The sequence below is a fragment of the Phocoena phocoena genome, chromosome 4 (assembly GCF_963924675.1).
Source record: "Phocoena phocoena chromosome 4, mPhoPho1.1, whole genome shotgun sequence".
NCBI classification, from domain to species: Eukaryota; Metazoa; Chordata; class Mammalia; order Artiodactyla; family Phocoenidae; genus Phocoena; species Phocoena phocoena.
In genome coordinates this window covers 98,175,955-98,191,450 of record NC_089222.1, presented here as the reverse complement: position 1 = coordinate 98,191,450, position 15,496 = coordinate 98,175,955, and the positions used below count along the sequence as shown (strand labels likewise).

At 39.4% G+C, this 15,496-nt stretch overlaps 1 protein-coding gene across 1 annotated transcript in view; it reads left to right on the top strand.

Moving 5' to 3' along the window:
• ADGRG7 (adhesion G protein-coupled receptor G7) overlaps window positions 1–15,496 on the top strand; it is a 59,295-nt gene that overhangs the window by 27,314 nt on the left and 16,485 nt on the right. The window contains 6 exon segments of the mRNA XM_065875882.1: window positions 1,600–1,687; window positions 5,241–5,380; window positions 5,494–5,601; window positions 8,284–8,447; window positions 8,781–8,936; window positions 11,555–11,667. Coding sequence (XP_065731954.1) covers window positions 1,600–1,687; window positions 5,241–5,380; window positions 5,494–5,601; window positions 8,284–8,447; window positions 8,781–8,936; window positions 11,555–11,667 — 769 coding nt within the window.

Here is a 15,496-nt window from a genome sequence, read left to right as displayed (position 1 = left end):
GTTTTCTCTAGTTGTGGCAAGCTGGGGCCTCTCACTATCGTGGCCTCTTTTGTTGAGGAGCATAGGCTCCAGACGCGCAGGCTCAGTAGTTGTGGCTCACAGGCCTAGTTGCTCCGCAGCATGTGGGATCCTCCCAGACCAGGGCTCGAACCTGTGTCCCCTGCATTAGCAGGCAGATTCTCAACCACTGCGCCACCAGGGAAGTCCTACCGTCATAATTTTTATATGTTTTTTGTGTCTTAAATATTTCTTTATAATTTACAAAACGGATACGGCTACAAAAAATAACTGTGCTGTTGAATCAGGAAGCGTAAAAATGTCAGTAATATAGCCATCAAGGGACATCACACTTGCTTGAAAGATATTACTTTTTTTGGGACAAGAGAATCACCATCTTTCATTTGGTTATGTATTTTTCTTTTCTGAGTAACCATTATGGTTTTTTGTGGGGGTTTTTTTGTTGTTCTTTTGTGGGTTTTTTTGTGGTACGTGGGCCTCTCACTGTTGTGGCCTCTCCCGTTGCGGAGCACAGGCTCCAGACGTGCAGGCTCAGCGGCCATGGCTCACGGGCTCAGCCGCTCCGCGGCATGTGGGATCTTCCCGGACCGGGGCACGAACCCGTGTCCCCTGCGTCGGTAGGCGGACTTTCAACCACTGTGCCACCAGGGAAGCCCTACATACTCTTTTAATTTATAACTTGTTTTTGTCACTTTAATACTTTGTAAACATCTTTTTAATATAAATACTTATGCATCTACATCATAAATTTTAGATAACTGCATTATATGAGTCAACTATTATTTAAGCAATTCTCTTCTGCTGGACATTTAGATAGCTTCAAGTCTTTTGGTGTTTCATTCTTGTACATAATCTTTGTTCTCATGACCTATTATTTCCTTAGGAGAAATTCCTAGTAGTTCTCAGTTCTCTAATATTATAACCAGTACCTATTTAGTGTTGAGTCCTCAAAGTAGAAAAAGTGCAAATGCCTGAAACAGAACATTGACAAGATTATAATTCTGAGAGATGATGGTAGAGGTGTTATAAACAATAGAACTGGTGTATTTTATGACTTCAGATTTCTCTAGGAGTCTGGGTGCTTCTCACTGGGAGTGTGAACACTCCCATTTTTCTTGAAGTTGGTCCAGAGTCTATGTTCAGTGAACTCCCTTCAGAGCTGGAGGTTCTGTGTTTGCAGTCTTGCTGGAGGCCAAGGAGAGGAGTGGATGTTTTTGGTGAGGAGGCTGAGGAAAGAGCCATTGTGGGATTTGGCTGAGAAAGTAACAGATCATGAGATAGATGAAAACACTGTCCCATTAATAAACAGTTATGAATTTTACTGGCTTAAGGCATGGAGAAAAAAGAAAACAATTCTGTGTGATTTATGTGTAAAGTCCAAATGGCATAGAAGAATGTGTTTAGAGGATAAATAAAAAATTTCAATATAGGATGCGCTGAAATATGAAATGGTATAACCACACTCAATCCTTCCTTCCTCCCACTCTGAATTTCTAGTCTACTTATTTTTCTAATGATGGGCTATCGGTTTACCCTCTCCCAGGTGATCTGTGGACTCAGGTCTTTATTCATGTAAATAAGGCTTTCGCCTCAATCTCGAGCCCTATGATCATGTCAGCAAGTCCTTAGCTCTCCTCAGGAGAACACTCTTGGTGAACTGCCAACAGAGGTAATCTCTCTCTCTCTCTCCTCTCTCCCCTGGAAGGAAATTAGTTGTTACTTGGGGCAACTCTTCCTTTCCAAACTCCACCCGCTGAACTGAGACCAACGTGCAAGGTCTCCTGATAGGCACCAGCCTAAATGGCGAATCTCACTCTGACTTTCCCTTTCTTTTATCTACAGTTTCCTTTTTGTGTCTCTAAGCTACTGAACTCCCCTTCTACACATATGGGGAGAAGTGGACAGGGTGAGAGTGAAACAGAGGAGAGTGACAGGGAGGAAAGAACTCACTCCAGCTTCAGTCATTGCACGTTGTCACGGCAGAGTTCTCCAGCATCCTTTCATGCATTCTCTTGTTCTAAACTGGGAGGAGGCAGGGTGTTGAAGTGGGCCCAGCCAGGGCAGAGTCTCTGCTGGTAAAGGCATCTGACTCAATCAGTGAATCTAAGACCTTATTTCTCCGTTTTGAACACTTGCTGTAAAGACTGATCCATAACCTTGAAACTTGGCTGTTACATTCAAGCTCCTGGTTGTCCTTGTTTACCTAACTCTGGGAACATAAAACTGCTAATACTGACTACCTTGTACATTTCCATTGCATATTTCTGTTTGCATTTCTGTTCTAGCCAGCTTTCTTTGCTTACAAGACAGCTGATCAAGTTATCTTAACCAAAAGAGAGCTACTGTAGAGAGGCATATGGAATCTCCTGGGAACCTAGGAACAGGATCATAATACAGCTGGGCCCTATGGATGCTGGACCAGGGGGATGGCAGGACTTCTAAGGCAGCTTTGAAGCTCTCAGTAGAGCAGTTTTGGGTCTTCCCTGCGGAAGAGTGTAATGGCAGTGGCTGTTGAAATCAGACGGTTCTGGATTCAAATCTTAGCATTGCTTTTTAGTAGCTACATGATTTAGGCCAAATTACTCCATATCTCTCCAAAGAGCCTCAGATTCTTCAGTGTAATATGGAAGTGATTTTGGGACTCGCTTCAGCAGGTTTCTTGTGAGGCTCAAGTGAGATAATGTATGTAAATTGCTAGCATAATACCTGACTTATCCATATTAAATCTTGGAAAAATAGGTTAGCAGCTGTGTTTATCATTAACATGACTCAGTAAACATGTATGTCTCATCTTTATTTATAGTTTCTGCTCTCTCATAATTTAACCCTTTCATGATGTTGGGGAAGTAAAATTAAAAACAAAATCTTCTCCCAACCCAGAAATCCTCTCCACAAAGGTAGTAGAGAAAGAAAGCACTTTAATTATTGCACAGGCATTAAACCAGAATGTGACGAACATCACAGACAAACCCCTAAGAGACTGGGAAGAAGAAGGGAATCTGACCTCTTTATGTAGGCAAGCAGATACAACCTGTTACATACATGTTTTCAGATAAATAGTAACTAGTCCTCAGTTACGAGAACTCGACAGCACTATTTGTCACACACAGTTTATCCTAAGTTAACTGGGTAATTGAGGTGACCTTTTGTGTTAGCTAGTTGACTTTATCCAGAGGAAGAACAAACCTTTCATATCTTTATGAAAGGAGGTAGTTTTGCAACTTGGAGCAAGGTGCCCACCCACCGAAGTTAGGCTACTACTCTCCCACAGAAACTGGGAGATAGGGGCACTAGCTAGCTCCCTCGTTGTTTCCATTTCAAAGAGATGGTTCCCAGGTCCCTGAGAAAGACATTCCTAGGTCTTTGACAAAATGCCAATCTAGTTTTCAAAAGGATTTATTTACATTTCAAAGAGAAGAGAAAGTGCCTGCAAGTTTTCTAAAGTAAATGCTCAAAGAAAAAGGAGGGGAGGGAAGTTTCTTCCCTTATTTTCCACAGGAAGAATTAAGCCTCTCATTTTTAATTTGTATTTGTCCTTACAATGATATGCAATTCTCCCTCAGTATCCGTGGGGGATTGGTTCCAGGACCGTCCCCTCTCTTACCTCCCCGGCTCCCCAAGGAAACCAAAATGCCCGGATGCTCAAGTCCCTTATATAAAATGGTGTAGTTGGCTATCCGTATCTGCGTGGGGTTCCACATTAGCAAATTCAACCAACCACAGAAACGAAACCCGGGGATACGGAGGGCCGACTCTAATGACCTCTCTGGTCCCCTTGAAAGCCAGGCTTTTCTGATATAACTGCTGCACTAAATGGAAGATTCCTAGGGAAAAGAATCAGATTGCTTCTAGTCATTTGTACTAGGTTGATGGCCAGCCTCCAGATTGGGATCTCTGAGACATGCACCCACTTATCTTCCAATCAGTTACGACAAGAGGAGGAAAGAATAATATGGAAGGAATAAAGGCCTTACAAGTGGCTGTGGCTAGAGCAGCCCTTTAAAAGCAGCAAACACCCCCATGTACCTGGCCCATTTTCCCCTTTAGCCTTCAAATGCCTGAAGGAGCTCCCCTTAGTATCCCCAGTGTTTCACAGGTACTGACCTTTTAGTGGGTGCTCAACAGACACTGTTGGTTGAATGAATGTATGAACTATGTTCTTAGCAGATTGTAGTTTTGTTAGGTACTCCTCCTGTCGAAAGCAGCTCTGGAGTATGATTGCTATTCATTAAGTGGGAAATGCATAGTGTGAATTGCTGAAAATTACAGAAAATGGTGTTATGAAAGGAAAACTTTTGAAATAGAAAGTTGACTTGAATGTTTCCATATGAATGACTATCACATTCTTTTTATGAAGTTTTAAAAATTATTTAAAATTTTATTTCTTTTTAAAATCTCACTTGGGGAAGAGAAAAGATATATTAGTGTCAGGAATAAAGATTTAGAATAAAGAACAATTACATATTAATGAAATTCTTTCATTTCTGGGAAAACTAGATTGAACCAGTTATCTTAGAGACATTTTGTTTTGTCAAGTACAGAAAGAGTGGAAATATTTTTTATAGGAAACAGGAAAAGAAACAGTCTTATGACTTACCTTTGGAGAGCACCAAATTAACAGATTCCCCCCACTCCCTCCCACCTTCCATCTAATCTATCTTTTAACTTATCCAAAGTAGAAAAGAACATTGTGAAAACCTGCAAAGTTTAGTTAATAGCCGAGGCAATGAGCTCAGAGATCTGCTCTTCCATAATTCCATATGAACTGTCACCTCAGGAGTCGACACTTATAAGAGATGCTTTGGAACCCGAGGGGTTTGTGTGAGAGGAGAGAGTTGAATAAGTGGAAATTGAGTCTCAGCACTGGAGAAACAAGAATCAAATGCCTGGTCATTAGAGGGTGGTAGCGCCATCCTTTTATGAGAAGAGCAGAATAACAAAGACTGTTTCTACTGGGAAATTGGTCATTCTTGAATTCCAGCTTTCTGGCATCTGTGTCCAAGGTACCCGTCAGTGGGAAGAGTCCACCAGAACTTTAAAAAAAGGTATACGTGACAAAGTAAGACTCTCGTAAAGAAAGTCAGATATTTTTAGGGAATTGTGCCAATATTGTGATCACATGAATTCTGTGGTCATTCCTTTCTACTGGAATGTGGGACACACACAACTGATTTTATGACAAATCTCCACAATATTATGTTGTTACATTTTATTCTATGCAGGCTTATTGAGCAAACTGAAACTTATTCCTTGTCTTTGGCCAACACATCAGTGGTAGAACCTAATATAGCAATACAGTCTGTTAATTTCTCCTCAGAAGGCACTGTGGGATCTACAGGTGTTCTCTTCACTGTGCTGAAAGGTGAGCTGTTTGTTTCAGGTTCTTGTAATAGCAGAGAGCATTCTGCTACCGATAATGCTCTATTCGTCAAAGTGTAGACTTTTATGAAATTCTACCTTTTTTCCTTCTCATAGGAACTAGGGATTCTCTGGTTTCTGGTTCCACAGTTGTAAATGCAAGTGTGGACAAACTGAATCTGAATGAACAGGCTGAACTTCAGATCTTGCTCAACACCACGAAAAGCAGGTCGTAAATTATGTTACATGAAAAAATGCACTCCAATTCATGGAATTAATAACTTACATCCATTGAACGAGAAATAACATTTACTGTTTCACACTGAATAATTTGTGTTTGAGTATGTTTGAGTTCTGACAAATTATGTTAATGTCAAGTCTACTATTCTAGACCATAGAGACAATTTCTTTTTTTATTTTTTCCTCTCTTTCTTTGCAAAAACCCTTTGGAGGGTAGCAGAATTGAAATGCTCTGGCCATGGATGCAAATCTGTTTTCCAACAAAAATCTAGCTGAAGTGGTTCAGTTTTACATTTAAAAATACATTTAAAAAATACTCAGTCATAAGCTTTGCCTGTGTTTACTAGTGGAATGGCACTCACAGGCTTAAATTCATCCTATAGACCTGACCTTGGGATATTTTATGTAATTGATGCAGTCATCATCTAGCAGTACCAATTTTCAGTTATCTCTACTAGTATGGTGCCCACCATGAGCTCCTTATCATCTTGCATGTGGCCCTTTAGAAATTCTTATGTCTATCTTGAAATGTTTGTACTTTTCTTTTTTTTTCTTAATTAATTTTTGTTGGAGTATAGTTGCTTTACAATGTTGCATTCATTTCTGCTGTACAGCAAAATGAATCAGCTATACATATACATATATGCCCTCTTTTTTAGATTTCCTTCCCATTTAGGTCACCACAGTGAATTAAGTAGAGTTCCCTGTGCTATACAGTATATTCTCATTAGTTGTCTATTTTATACATAATACCACTAGCGTATATGTGTCAATCCCAATCTCCCAATTCCTCCCACCCCCACTCTTTCCCCCTTGGTATCCATACATTGTACTTTTCAGAGTCTAAAAAAAAACTGGTTAATTCAACTACGATCAGCAAACCAAACACACACATTTACTTTTATTCTCTCCCCAAATGAAAAAAATCCAGTGCCAGAAAGTACATATTTTAGAAAGACTAAGTTCATAATTCTCACTGGTTATATAATTCTAATTGGCTAATTCCTTATTGGTTGTAGAAGTTACAAATGTCTTCTCTCCAGTCTATAGCTATCTTTTACTTGGTTTTTCATGCCTTTTGTCATACTCAAATTTTAATTTATAATGCAGTCCAATGTATCAATCTTTTTTCTGTAATTGGTACTTAAAAAAAATTCATTGCTCTACTAAAGTCATGCTAGTCTCCTATATGTTCTCCTGAATATTTTTAGTGTTTGTATTTAGGTATTCAGTACACCTTGAATTTATGGGAAAATGTATATCCTTTAATAAATTCATTAGATAATAAAAGAAATTGTTAAAAAATAATCATGCAGCTAAAGAGGCATAAAAATTAAAATAAATGTAAAGAAATCTAGAAGGAAGGAATTAATAAAAAGGGCAGAAATTAATAAAAATAGAAATTAACAAATGCTAGAGTTGATCAACAAAATAAAAATTTGATTCCATGAAAGACTAATGAAAAATATGCAAGCTTCTGACAAATTTGATCAAGAAAAGAGAGAATATAAATAAACATCAAGGAGGATTATGTCTAGAGATATGGAGATTCTTTTAAAATTATAAGATAATGGTAAATATAATTTATTCTAGTGAATCTAATTATCTAGATGAAAAGATGATTTTCTAATAAATAACCAGAATACTGTAGAAATGAGGAGAGGGTGAGTAGGGAATTTCATGTTTTAAATCTATATACTTGGATGGATTTGGATTTTACATCAAGCATGTCATTCTTTTATAAAAATAAGATTAAAAAGAAGCCATACTACATTTTTAGGGTTAACTTTGTCACCCAGTATCCAGGAGGAACAATTTGGTGGGCTTAACGTGCCATGAAAACACCTCAGAAGCCAATGTCTTTATTTCCCAGATGAGGACAGAGCAAAGTGGCTGGCTGTGGAGGACATCTGGGGGGCTGTCAGGGCCTTGCCTGCCTATCTCTCAAAGCACAAGACTGATTAGGCTGGTCTCACCACCACCGCTTTAGTTTTCCTTGTATATATAATATACATATATATGTGTGTGTGTATATATATATATATATATATATACATATATATATACACACACATGTATATATACACACACACACATGCAAATATACACACACAAGTTTTTCACTTGTGAAAGACAGCAGAGTTCACCCTCTGCTGTTTCCCTGATATGCACAACTTGAACTCCAGTCTCTTAATACAGTGGTCCCTGCTCAGTTCCTCTGAATGGGAGACAGACCTCACAGGGCAATCCTCTAGGTACAGCTGTCCTGATGTTCACCCTCTGCTGTTTCTTGTTTGATGTCTTATCAGTGGGGGAAGCAACGTGGTCTTGAGCTACCTTCACATCGTGTTCACTCCGTCTCACTGCATAGAAAGCAAGAATGTTTACTTTATACATGATATCCTTCCATTTTTTTCCCCAGGCGGATTAGACAGGAATTATGGTTTCCATTTAGAACATAAGGAATCTTATCTCAGGAAAAGCCAACCACAGATCATATATGTTAATTACATACTGCAATTAAATAAAGGCAGCCAGCAAACCACGTTTTCTGTACTTTACCCAAGTATTAAGCAGTCATGCAGTTCAGTGATGGCATGGGACTTTGTTTCTTGCTTACCCTAGGGTTCATTTATTAATTTTAGTGTCCTTTTTCCCCCCTCACAGCTAATGCCAAGGCATGTGGCTTTGTAGTGTATCAAAACAACAAGCTTTTCCAATCAAAAACTTTTATAGCTAAATCACATTTTAGTCAAAAAATTATCTCAAGCAAAACTGATGAAAATGTGGAAGATCAGAGCACTTCTGTTGAAATGTTTTTTAGTCCAAGGGTGAGTTTTCCTATTAACAGAAATAATTCAGCCCACTCTTGATTACAAAACCAGGGACAGTTTGGGTAAAAGAAATTCACAGAACAACTCTTTGAAAGATTCTTTGACAGTATTCACTTTAACTTACCCCATCCATATTTTTGTAGACTAGCTAAACCCAAAATTAACTACTTTGAATTTTATATCCTTTTTCCTCTCCTCAATCTGTAATGAAGATGCTATGCTTTGTACATATCTAATTGGTTTCTCATATGCTTATCTTGGCCTGTTTGATTTTTTCTACCCAGTTAAGCATTTTGAAAAATCAATTGCCATTGTCTTATCAATTCACAGTACAATGAAAAAGAATTCCAGCTTCATTCCTATGCCTGTGTCTATTGGAATTTTTCCCTGAAGGATTGGGACACACATGGCTGTCACAAAGAAGGAGTCATTGATGGATTCTTGCGCGGCCGCTGCAACCATACTACTAACTTTGCGGTATTGATGGTAAGGGTGTACGCGGTAATCTCCTTCCTGACAAGAATTTCCTTATATACGATTTTGGTATGTACTAACTGGAGATAATTTGGGGGGTTAGTTTACATAGACACTCAACTCAGATTAAATGGAAAAACAGGGAATGGAGTTAGAGGACTAAAAAGGGAAGTGCTGGTAAAGGCAAGTAGAATAGAGTTTTTTGCAATATAGTCTCTGGATAGATGAGTTCAGTACTGTGTATTTAATAATGAGAAGGGAGCCCATGTGCAAAAGAGGAGCTGACGGACTCCACTCATCTAACTCACATATCAGAAACATGAAGTTGCTACAGCCAGAGGTAAGGCTGTATAGCTGTGTGCTGAAGACAGGTTCAGTACATATGTAGCTGTGGGTGGGCAGTTTGCATCAGTTACCCAAAGCTTTTTCCATTGTAATCATCTAAGTTACTAAGTTTATGCCAGAAGATATAAGAGGAAAAGCTCTTTAATTCAACTTGTCCCATAATACCTCCGTGTGTGCTGTTTCACTCCAGTGCTACCCCGTACAAGTAACTGGCAACAGCTCTGGTGTGCAGCTGTTTATACACCTCTGAGATTTCTTGGGCTGACCTTTTTAGGAAGACAGGCTTCTGTTTGTTTCATTTCCAGAAACCTATTATTCTGGTGAAAACAAAAATGTTTGTTTATATACTGGATGGAATGTTTTTATATGCAGTGGAATGGGGAGGGATGTAGAGTGTCTTACCCTTACTAAGGGCCTAGTAACACTATGACTCTTCCAAAGAGAAGCAGATGTTTTAATTTTCTAGTAGCTAAGATGTACCCGTATTTGAGAAGCCAATGGAGATCCAGAACATACTGGTACAACATAGAATATCAAATTATAGAGCCTTGCTTTTAAAATACTTTTGAGATAACTATCGTTTTCTTATTTTAATTACCAAATATTTAAAACTTGATTTTGACTATTTATTTTATAACCTGCATTACAGAGAGATCTGATTTCTCAATCAGAAATATAAAGATAAAATTTTACCTTTTTTGATATCTTAAGATCATTAGTATTATTGAATAGCTGTGTAAAGCTCAGATTGCTTTGTATATTAAATGATACAAACTATACTGTCATAGTTATTTTTCTCCTTTTTTGAACTCAGACTTTCAGCTATTCTTACTAATATCTGAATCTGCCTCAATGCCCACCTACTCATGTTTATAATTAGTTTGGGGTTGCAAAATTAAAAAAAAAAAGCTGATTAGAATTGTATGTAAAGTTTAAGAGCAGATAGGCTCAGTGTATAGATGATTTCTAAGATCTGAAGATATATGTATTCTATGATTCTTTGTCATCTACTTAGTATACTGCAGATAGGAAGTAATGTGAAATTTTTGTTTTGTTATTATTATTTTTTTTGCAGTACGCGGGCATCTCACTCTTGTGGCCCCTCCCGTTGCGGAGCACAGGCTCCGGACGCGCAGGCTCAGCGGCCATGGCTCACGGGCCCAGCCGCTCCGTGGCATGTGGGATCTTCCTGGACCGGGGCACGAACCCGTGTCCCCTGCATCGGCAGGTGGACTCTCAACCACTGCGCCACCAGGGAAGCCCTGTTTTATTATTTTTTAAAACAAAGTTTATTTTATTTTTTCCCTACTAAAGCAATACATACTCATTGCATACAGAGTGAGTCTACTTACTCAATAGAAATATACTGACATGGAAAAATGTGTATGATATCTTAAAATAGCAGTTTGAAAATAATTTGATTATGTTAACAAACCCCTGTTTATTTGTGCAAAGAGACATAGATAATATTTGTAAGCACCTATAAAAAGGTCACCTCTGGAGAAGAGTAGGATTTCAAGAGGTAGGGTATGATGTGGGGTAGAGGCAGTAAAGAGGAACATGTGCTTTTTAAAATTATGTTTCTATACTATTTTCATGTTTTATAAATAAACATTTTCAGCTTTTCTAATTTTAACAATTTGAAAAATTAGAAAGTACAGACAAGCAAAAATAATTATGTATATATATCCTATCCACCCAGTGACCGCCATTATTACCTCTCCAGATTTCTAAGAGTACGTACTCATGTGGAATATATTTTTCTATGACTACATACTAAAAAGCTGGGGTAGATATAGATATACTACATAAAAATTATACCCCATTTTCCGAAGAAAAATGAACAGGATCATTTGAATATCTTTCCATGTCCATAAAAATATTTCTGCAACTTTATTTTTAGTACATTAGCTTACATATGCAGATTTTCCCTTGGATTATAGTTACACATAAAAATAATTTAATGGGTAAATAAAGCAACTCTAGCCAATTTAGATCGAACACAAACAACTTTGATTTTAGACATTGAGGAATAGTATATATGTCTTCCCTAACTGAATTAGTTAGGTAAGTGTTCTTAAGCCTCTATTTCATGTAAACTGCTTAGAGATAAGGGGTTGATTTATTTCCTTTAAAAATATCACAGCTTTATATAAAAAAAGACATATCTGGCTATTTTGATCAATATATCTGATTGCTTTAATCAGTGTATCTCTTTATGATGTTGACTTTCATAGATATTTCAGAATGGTTATTTAAAAATAATGAGTCAACTTACTTTCCAGAGTTTCAAAAAGGAATATAAATATCCTGAATCACTAGATGTATTTTCCACATTTGGATGTGCACTGTCCATTGCTGCTCTGGCTCTCATAATTATATTACTGGTCAGCACCAGGTAACCTGAAGGGAAGCAGGTTCTTCTCATGAGAGAAATTGCTATCCTGATATCATTTCCTTTCAGCGTATTCCCATTAGAATACAGTCTCTTGGAACTGGAAAGAAAATCAGATTTAGTTCTACATACTCATTTTACAAGATACTCAGCCTGGAGAGACTAAGACATACACACAAATAAATGTCTACTTACAAACTGTGGTAAGTGCCTTGAAGGAAAATTACATACCATGTAATTACAAGTTTGTCACATAAAATTAATGTGGTCCCATAGTTCATCAATGCCACAGTTCCTTAGTGTTGAATAGAAGCATAACTGCCAATCTGCATTGGCAAAGAGAGAAATGTTGCTAATCAGCAAGTTTTTGAGGATAAAAGTAAATTTTAAACTGTATTAAGGTTTCAAATGGTAAAACTTCTAAAAAAGATTTTGAGAGAGGACCTTCAAGATGGCGGAGGAGTAAGAGGTGGAGATCACCTTCCTCCCCCCAAATACATCAAAAATACATCTCCATGTGGAACAACTCCTACAGAACACCTACTGAATGCTGGCAGAAGACCTCAGACTTCCCAAAGGCAAGAAACTCCCCCATGTATCTGGGTAGGGCAAAGGAAAAAAGAAAAAACAGAGACAAAAGAATAGAGATGGGACCTGCACCTCTGGGAGAGAGCTGTGAAGGAAGAAAAGTTTCCACACACTAGGAAGCCCCTTTGTGGGCAGAGACAGTGGGTGGGAATGGGGGAAGCTTCAGAGCCACGGAGGAGAGAACAGCAACAGGGGTGCAGAGGGCAAAGTGGATGGATTCCCGCACAGAAGATTGATGCTGACCAGCACTCACCAGCCTGAGAGGCTTGTCTGATCACACACTGGGGTGGGTGGGGGCTGGGAGCTGAGGCTCGGGCTTCAGAGGTCAGATCCCAGGGAGAGGACTGGGGTTGGCTGCATGAACACAGCCTGAAGGGGGCTAGTGAGCCACAGCTAGCCAGGAGGGAGTCCGGGAAAAAGTCTGGAACTGCTTAAGAGGCAAGAGACCATTGTTTCCGGGTGCGCGAGGAGAGGGGATTCAGAGCACCACCTAAATGAGCTCCAGAGAGAGGCGTGTGCCATAGCTATCAGCGTGGGCACCAGCGACGGGCATGAAGCACCAAGACTGCTGCTGCAGCCACCAAGAAGCCTGTGTGCATGCACAGATCACTATTCACACCTCCCCTCCCGGAAGCCTGTGCAGCCCGCCACTGCCAGGGTCCCGGGATCCAGGGACAACTTCCCCGGGAGAATACACAGTGAGCCTCAGGCTGGTGCAACATCATACTGCCCTCTGTCGCTGCAGGCTTGCCCCACATTCTGTACTCCTCCCTCCTCCTGGCCTAAGTGAGCCACAGCCCCCTAATCAGCTGCTACTTTAACTCGGTCCTATCTCAGCAAAGAACAGACACCCTCAGGTGACCTACATGCACAGGCAGGGCCAAATCCAAAGCTGAACCCCAGGAGCTGTACAAACAAAGAAGAGAAAGGGAAATCTCTCCCAGCAGCCTCAGGAACAGTGGATTAAATCTCCACAATCAACTTGTACCCTGCATCTGTGGAATACCTGAATAGACAACGAATCATCCCAAAATTGAGGCGGTGGACTTTGGGAGTAGCTGTAGACTTGGGGTTTGCTTTCTGCATCTAATTTGTTTCTGGTTTTATGTTTATCTTAGTTTAGTATTTAGAGCTTATTATCTTGGTAGATTTGTTTATTGATTTGGTTGCTCTCTTCCTTTATATATATATATATTTCCCCCTTTTTCTCTTTTTGTGTGTGTGTATGTGTATGCTTTTTTGTGTGATTTTGTCTGTATAGCTTTGCTTTTATCATTTGTCCTAGGGTTCTGTCTATCATTTTTAAAAATTATTATTATACTTTTTAGCACTTGTTATTATTGGTGGATTTGTTTATTGGTTTCATTGCCCTCTCTTTCTTTTTTAAATTACTTTTTTATTTTTAATATTTTTTTATATTTTATTTGAATAACTTTATTTTATTTATTTATATTTTTTCTTTTTATTTCTCCCTTTTCTTTTTTTTTAAATTTAGGATATAAAATTAACCACTTTAATTAATTTAGAAATTTATTTATTTTATTTATTTATTTTTGGCTGCTTTGGTTCCTCATTGCTGTGCACTTCTTTGGCTACTGTTTGGTGTGGTGCGCAGGCTTCTCATTGCGGTGGCTTCTATTGTTGAGGAGCGCGGGCTCTAGGCACATGGGCTCAGTAGCTGTGGCACGTGGGCTCAGTAGTTGTGGCTCATGGACTCAGTAGTTGTGGCTCATGAGCTCCGTAGTTGTAGCTTATGGGCTCAGTAGTTGTGGCTTGCGGGCTCTAGAGCACAGGCTCAGTAGTTGTGGCGCATGGGCTTAGTTGCTCTGCGGCATGTGGGATCTTCCAGGGCCAGTACTCGAACCTGTGTCTCCTGCATTGGCAGGTGGATTCTTAACCAGTGCGCCACCAGGGAAGCCCCTTATTTCTCCCTTTTCTTCTGAGCCATGTGGCTGACAGGGTCTTGGTGCTCCAGCCAGGTGTCAGGCCTGAGTATCTGAGGTGGGAGAGCTGGGTGCAGGACATTGGACCACCAGAGACCTCCAGGTCCCTCCTAATATCAAATGGCGAAAGCTCTCCCAGAGATCTCCATCTCAGTGCTAAGACCCAGTTGCACACAATGACCAGCAAGGTACAGTGCTTGACACCCCATACCAAACAGCAAGACAGGAACACAACCCCATCCAGCAGCAAAGAGGCTGCCTAAAATCATAATAAGATCACAGACACCCCACACAACGCCACTGGACGTGGTCCTGCCCAGCAGAAAGGCAAGATCTAGCCTCATCCACCAGAACACAGGCAGCGGTCCCCTCCACCAGGAAGCCTACAAAACCCACTGAACCAACCTCACCCACTGCTGGGGGAAAAGTGGGAACTATGAACATGCAGCCTGCGAAAAGGAGACCTCAAATGCAGTAAGTTAAGCAAAATGAGAAGGCAGAGAAATACACAACAGATGAAGGAGCAAGGTAAAAACCCACCACCCCTAACAAACGAAGAGGAAATAGGCAATCTACCTGAAAAAGAAGTCAGAGTAATGATAGTAAAGATGATCCAAAATCTTGGAAATAGAATGGAGGAAATACAAGAAATGTTTAACAAGGACCTAGAAGACCTAAGGAGCAAACAAACAATGATGAACAACACAATAAATGAAACTAAAAATTCTCTAGAAGGAATCAATAGCAGAATAACTGGGGCAGAAGAACGGATAAGTGGCGTGGAAGATAAAATAGTGGAAATTACTACCACAGAGCAGAATAAAGAAAAAAGAATGAAAAGACTTAAGGACAGTCTCAGAGACCTCTGGGACAACATTAAATGTACCATCATTTGAATTATAGGGGTCCCAGAAGAAGAGAAAGAGAAAGGGACTGAGAAAACATTTGAAGAGATTATAGTTGAAAACTTCCCTAATATGGGAAAGGAAATAGTCAAGTCCAGGAAGCACAGAGAGTCCCATACAGTATAAATCCAATGAGAAACACGCCAAGACACACATTAATCAAACTATCAAAAACTAAATACAAAGAAAAAATATTAAAAGCAGCAAGGGAAAAGCACCAAATAACATACAAGGGAATCCCCATAAGGTTAATAGCTGATTTCTCAGCAGAAACTCTGCAAGCCAGAAGGGAGTGGCAGGACATATTTAAAGTGATGAAAGGGAAAAACCTACAACAAAGATTCCTCTACCCAGCAAAGATCTCACTCAGATTCAAAGGAGAAATTAAAACCTTTA